Raw genomic sequence first — 6,399 nt, 5'->3', positions numbered from 1 at the left:
AAAAGGAAAGAATTATTTAATCTAAATAAAGAAACTAAATACATTCATTCTTTCAATAAAATGTATTCAGTAACCGTAAAATAAAATGTTGTTTAAATAATTTTTTTATGAGAATTAATTAATTTTTATCTTTCCTTAAAGTAATTATATTAGAAAAGTTAAGAGTGTTAAAAAACATTGTGACACTGCAATGCAGCAGAAAGAGAGAACACGTAAAGTTCGGCGCAGTAGAAAATCGATCCTTCCGCGTAGAAAGCGTTTGGATTAAAAACAAAAATCGATTTCGTATAATCAGACACTTCGTAGTTCCCGAAAGAAGCTCTCGGCAGTAATAAAAGATCACCATCAGGATCACGCTAATTTACTTGCAAATTCTTTTGTCGTCTCAGATGCCGAGATCATTGGCACATTGTTGGAACATCGTATGACTTTATACCATATCCTTCTTCTCTTTCTCTCCCTTTCCTTTTCCCCGCCGTAAAAGCTGTCGTCAATCGGTAAAAGCACCAAACACTCTTTTATTGTTTCCTCACCAAACTTCCAAAACCAACTCTGAAATTTGGATCAAGTACAGTTTAAGGTTGCCGGCCGGCATTGATTTATTTAATTTAAATGTGGACGACGATTTGATCTGTTATGCTCTGTCTCTCTGTGTTGGAATTATTAACTGGATTGGTTTTGTGACGTTCGTTGTTTAGTAGGTTAAAATCCTTATCTGTATTGGACTCAGTCCTGTTTGCTCCCTCTGTTGGGAGAGGTTGACACTTGACGGCGTCAGACACGCGCTTGGTTGTTATTGTCTTTGAGTTGGTAAGACATTTAAAAGAAACTTTCTTTCGCATTGCAATTCTTTATAATTCTTGTGTTCCCTCTCGCCACTTGACATACACAGAGTTTCTCACCGGGGTTTGATTCTTTATTAATTTTTTTTCGTGTTTGAATTTGTTGTTATTTTTGAATAATTCTAAAGTTTCATCTTTTATATAAAATGAAGTAGTGTGTGGGGGTGTTGAATTACAGGTGCTGTAGTGTTGTTCATTGCCATGGCTTCTAAATTCAAGCATGGATCCTCCATGGTTCGGAATATCACGCAGCTGAGCAATGATTTGGATCAGGAGGGTGAGAATGGGAGTGTTGGCCTTGCTACCTACACGGTTCACATTCCTCCAACGCCTGATAACCAGCCTATGGAGATTTCTCTGGAGAGGTCGAGTTCTCGGAGAGCGGAGGATCAATACGCTTCTAGTTCTCTGTTCACCGGTGGTTTTAACCAGCTCACACGTGCCCATTTGAAGGACAAGGTGATTGAGTCCGAATCCAGCCACCCCCAGATGGCTGGTGCAAAAGGGTCCGCTTGCGCAGTGCCTGGGTGTGATGGAAAGGTCATGACTGACGAACGAGGGTTGGATGTAGTCCCTTGTGAGTGCGGTTACAAGATTTGTAGGGATTGTTATAGAGATGCTTTGAGGGCTGGTGAGGGGATCTGCCCTGGTTGCAAGGAGCCTTACAATGAGCCTGAGGTGAAATCACATACACTGCCTTTGCCTCCTGGTGCTGGGGTTAATAAGATGGAGAGGAGGTTGTCGTTGATGAAATCAGGAACGTTGACGAGGAGTCAGACTAATGAGTTTGATCATGCACAGTGGCTGTTTGAAAGCAAGGGGAGTTATGGATATGGGAATGCTATGTGGCCTAAGGAATCTGAACCTGATGCCAGTTCTGCTTCTGATTGGATGGGGGGTGATCCTAACGTATTCAATGAAAAGCAGTGGAAGCCCTTGACCCGGAAGTTGAGTATCTCTGCTGCAATTCTCAGTCCTTATCGGTATGACTCTCTTTTCCTCTTAATTTCTTTTACCCTGCTTTTTTTGCATGCTAGTGGACATGCATTTTTGTGAGGTTGGATTTTCTCATTGTTGGCTCAATGTAATATTGGAATCTCCATCATCTTGTATTCAATTTGATTCAGTTTTCTCTTTTTGAGGAATTAGTATACTTCGTATACATCTATTTTTTAGAAGTAAGACAGTTAATTGGTGAAACTATCATGTGTTACAAAAACGTGCTTTGCTTGTTATTGTTACTATTAATATGATTTGCCTTGCTCTTCTGGTGTTGACTACTGTGATATATGTTCTATCTACTTTATATATTGTAGTAGTATCTGAATCAACGTGTTAATTATAACTAATCTAAAGTTAACTTGCTATTTTGAGTTTCAGGCTCATGATATTTGTTCGGCTAGTGATTCTAGTTTTCTTTCTAAAGTGGAGGGTCCAAAACCCCAATGATGATGCAATCTGGCTGTGGGGCATGTCAGTGGTCTGTGAAATCTGGTTTGCCTTCTCCTGGGTGCTTGACCAGTTTCCTAAGCTCTTCCCCGTAAATCGTGTTGCTGATCTTGATGTTTTGAAAGAGAAGTTTGAAACACCTAATCCCACCAATCCCACTGGGAAGTCTGATCTTCCGGGAATAGACATGTTTGTGTCAACTGCTGATCCAGAAAAAGAACCACCACTTGTTACTGCCAATACCATTCTTTCCATTCTAGCTGCTGATTATCCTGTTGAGAAACTCTCATGCTATGTCTCTGATGATGGTGGTGCGCTCCTAACTTTTGAGGCCATGGCAGAGGCTGCAAGTTTTGCCAACTTGTGGGTTCCTTTTTGCCGGAAGCATGACATTGAACCCAGGAACCCAGAATCTTATTTTAATCTCAAGAGAGACCCTTACAAGAACAAAGTACGCTCTGACTTTGTGAGGGACCGCAGACGAGTAAAGCGTGAGTATGATGAGTTCAAGGTTCGGATTAATGGCCTTCCTGATTCAATCAGGCGGCGCTCTGATGCTTATAATGCTAGTCAAGAAATTAAAGCCATGAGGAAACGGAGAGAGAATGGAAATGAAGAACCGATGGAGAATTTGAAAATTCCTAAAGCTACATGGATGGCTGATGGTACTCACTGGCCTGGGACTTGGACAAATGCTGCACCAGAGCATTCCAGGGGTGATCATGCCAGTATCATACAGGTAATTATCAATCTTTACGAGATTCATTATTCATTAGTATTCAATATTTTGCATCTCGGTTTTCTTAGCTGTAATACCAAGCTTCAGGTCCTCAGTGGTTAAAACTCTCATCATCCATTAGCCTAATGCATTCCTTGTTATTCATTTGTACTTCAAAGTAACATATTTTCTTGTAAAACATTGATTGTAATGATCATATCATATGCCCTCTCTCAAATGTAGGTGATGTTAAAACCCCCAAGTGATGAACCACTGACTGGCACAGCATCAGATTCAAATGCCTTGGATTTAACTGAAGTTGATATTCGTCTTCCTATGCTTGTCTATGTTTCTCGTGAAAAACGACCCGGTTATGATCACAACAAAAAGGCTGGGGCCATGAATGCCTTAGTTCGAGCCTCAGCCGTAATGTCCAATGGCCCTTTCATTCTCAATCTTGACTGTGACCATTACATATATAACTCTCAGGCCTTGAGAGAAGGAATGTGCTTCATGATGGACCGTGGTGGAGACAGGCTCTGCTATGTCCAATTTCCTCAAAGGTTTGAAGGGATAGACCCCAATGATCGCTATGCCAATCACAACACTGTCTTCTTTGATGTCAATATGCGTGCTCTTGATGGAATTCAGGGTCCCGTGTATGTTGGCACAGGGTGCCTATTTCGAAGAACTGCTCTCTATGGCTTTGATCCACCCCGGATCAAGGAAGAGACTGGTTGGTTTGGTAGAAAGAATAAGAAATCTTCAACAGTGGCATCTGTCTCTGAAGCTGGTGCTGAGGAACAGTCATTGAGGAATAATGACATTGAGGATGAAGAAATGGTCACTGCTCTTGTTCCCAAGAAATTTGGCAACTCCAGTCTTCTTGTTGATTCAATCAGGGTGGCTGAGTTCCAAGGGCTGCCCCTTGCTGATCATTCATCCATCAAATATGGTCGTCCACCTGGTGCTCTAACACTCCCTCGGGATCCTCTTGATGCTGCTACTGTTGCTGAGGCCATCAATGTGATCTCGTGCTGGTATGAGGACAAGACTGAATGGGGCATTAGAATTGGATGGATTTACGGGTCAGTTACTGAAGATGTTGTGACAGGTTACAGAATGCACAATAGAGGATGGAGGTCTATATATTGTGTGACAAAAAGAGATGCATTCCGTGGCACTGCTCCAATCAATCTCACAGACAGGCTTCACCAGGTTCTTCGGTGGGCAACAGGCTCGGTTGAGATCTTCTTTTCACGCAACAATGCTCTTTTGGCAAGCTCTAGATTGAAATTTCTGCAGCGGATTGCTTACCTCAATGTTGGAATATACCCTTTCACTTCCATCTTCCTTATTGTGTATTGCTTCCTTCCTGCCCTTTCACTTTTCACTAACCAGTTCATTGTTCAAAGCCTTCAAGTAAACTTCCTAGTTTATCTCTTGGGGATAACCTTGTCCCTTGTCATCCTTGCTGTTCTGGAAATCAAGTGGTCTGGCATTGCGCTCGAAGAGTGGTGGAGGAATGAACAGTTCTGGTTGATTGGAGGCACCAGTGCTCATCTTGCTGCTGTGCTTCAGGGTCTGCTGAAGGTGATGGCTGGCATTGAGATTTCATTCACTTTGACATCAAAGTCTGCCGGTGATGACGAAAATGACGAATACGCTGATCTCTATGTCCTCAAGTGGTCATCTCTTATGATACCACCAATCACAATCATGATGGTTAATCTGATAGCCATTGCTGTTGCAGTTAGCAGAACAATATACAGTGAGGATCGTGAATGGAGCAGTTTGCTTGGAGGTGTGTTTTTCAGCTTTTGGGTTTTGGCTCATTTGTATCCCTTTGCAAAAGGGCTAATGGGTAGAAGGGGTAGGACACCAACCATTGTGTTTGTATGGTCAGGTCTAATATCAATCACTATCTCACTCCTTTGGGTTGCCATTGATCCTCCCTCTGGTAGCACTCAAATTGGAGGGTCATTCCAATTCCCTTGATTTCTAGTGCACACTTTTCATGTAGCACTTGTAATTAATTCAAACTGGCCTTGCTGTTCATCAGATTTTGTAGTTACCATTCATTGTTAGACAAGCTATTGCTTCTCTTTTGTTCATCATACAAGAAGGAATGAATCATACATTTTTTTTTTCATTAGCTTCTCATTTCACACCTTTTCAACCTCTGGTTGTGTATCAAACTGTGACAAGACTTTAAGACATTCACAATTCTGTGCGTAGTAGTTGAATCGAGATACAAATTACGTAGGAGGGTTTATATTTTGAATTGTGAATAGTTTTATATTTTTAATATTGGGTGATAAGATTATAATATTGTTAATTATTTCTATTAGAAATAAGACTTTGAATTTAGTCTATACTTAATACCATTCCAAAATATTTGATAAAACTTGGCAATTTATTATTCAACGTGAATAAAGTGATATAGATTGTTCAAACTTAAGTAGTAGTTAAAAATATTTAAAAAATATTGAGACTTGTCCGTGAAACTCATTATTCAATGGCATTTGGTATCATAGTAATTTTCAACAGCCTCTGTTTTGATGTTCCATTGTGTCTTGTATTTCCACACTGAATAGATGCGGCATCTCCTATTTTCAGTTGTCATAGAAGTGTGATTCGTGTTTCCCATTCAGCGTGTTGCTTCAAATACAACTCAAAGCTGTTACTTTCAGTTTTTTTTTCCAGTATAGTCTTGGCTTCCCTTTTTTTGGTGGCACTCGTGGAAAATTGAATATATCCAGAAGAATGGCAAATGCGACATTGACTGAGAATGCTTGTGAAATTGGGGCAAGCTTTTCTGTCTACAGCGTGCGCATATATTGCTTTCAAGCATCACAGTTGTACACTTCAAGTTGTGAGATTTTTCAACTTTGGCAATAGTTTTCACTTTAATTTTAGGTTTAACTGCTCCTTTAGATTTTGTTAAAAAAATATTATGTTTCATAGTTTTTCGTAGTTTTAATTCAGTTATAATTTATGAAAAATCAATTAACTTCTTTTACGTTACTACTCTACAAACAGGTTAAAAAATTATTTTAATTAATTAAAAAATATTTGTAAATTTACACAGTATGAAAGACTTTATTCATCAAGAGTAAAAACACATTACATGTGTGTTCATAGTTTTTTTTATTATAATAAAAAATAGTAAAATTATTGTTATTATTATAATCCTAAAATTAAAATATATTTTGTAATGTTATTGTAAACTGTTTTTATTTATTTTGTAATAAAATGCTTAAATCTAAGAAAATAGTCAAATAAAAAATATTAAATTTAAAGAAACATTTACTTAAAAAGATAGTATTGATAAAATAATCATTTTAATTTAAAAAATATATTTTTAAAGGATAAATTTAGAAATATCAA

The 6,399-nt window shown here is 38.8% G+C and overlaps 1 protein-coding gene across 5 annotated transcripts; it reads left to right on the top strand.

The window, feature by feature from the left end:
* The first annotated feature begins 276 nt into the window (after positions 1-276).
* Positions 277-5,161, top strand: LOC108335890 (cellulose synthase-like protein D3). 5 transcript variants are annotated; one of them, XM_017572089.2, is made up of 5 exons: positions 277-497; positions 702-810; positions 1,021-1,825; positions 2,223-3,030; positions 3,253-5,161. In XM_017572089.2, exons 3-5 carry the CDS (start codon positions 1,044-1,046, stop codon positions 5,005-5,007), a joined length of 3,345 nt encoding a protein of 1,114 aa, XP_017427578.1. In that variant the 5' UTR covers positions 277-497; positions 702-810; positions 1,021-1,043; the 3' UTR covers positions 5,008-5,161. The 5 variants fall into 5 exon arrangements, with proteins under 5 accessions (XP_017427578.1, XP_052725403.1, XP_017427576.1 ...); XM_052869443.1 differs by having other exon boundaries at positions 699-810; XM_017572087.2 differs by having other exon boundaries at positions 277-580.
* Positions 5,162-6,399: the final 1,238 nt, after the last annotated feature.

This window comes from Vigna angularis, chromosome 10, assembly GCF_016808095.1.
Source record: "Vigna angularis cultivar LongXiaoDou No.4 chromosome 10, ASM1680809v1, whole genome shotgun sequence".
In the NCBI taxonomy this organism is placed as follows: Eukaryota; Viridiplantae; Streptophyta; class Magnoliopsida; order Fabales; family Fabaceae; genus Vigna; species Vigna angularis.
Note: the sequence above shows the minus strand (reverse complement) of the source record. Positions and strands in the feature narration are given on the sequence as shown.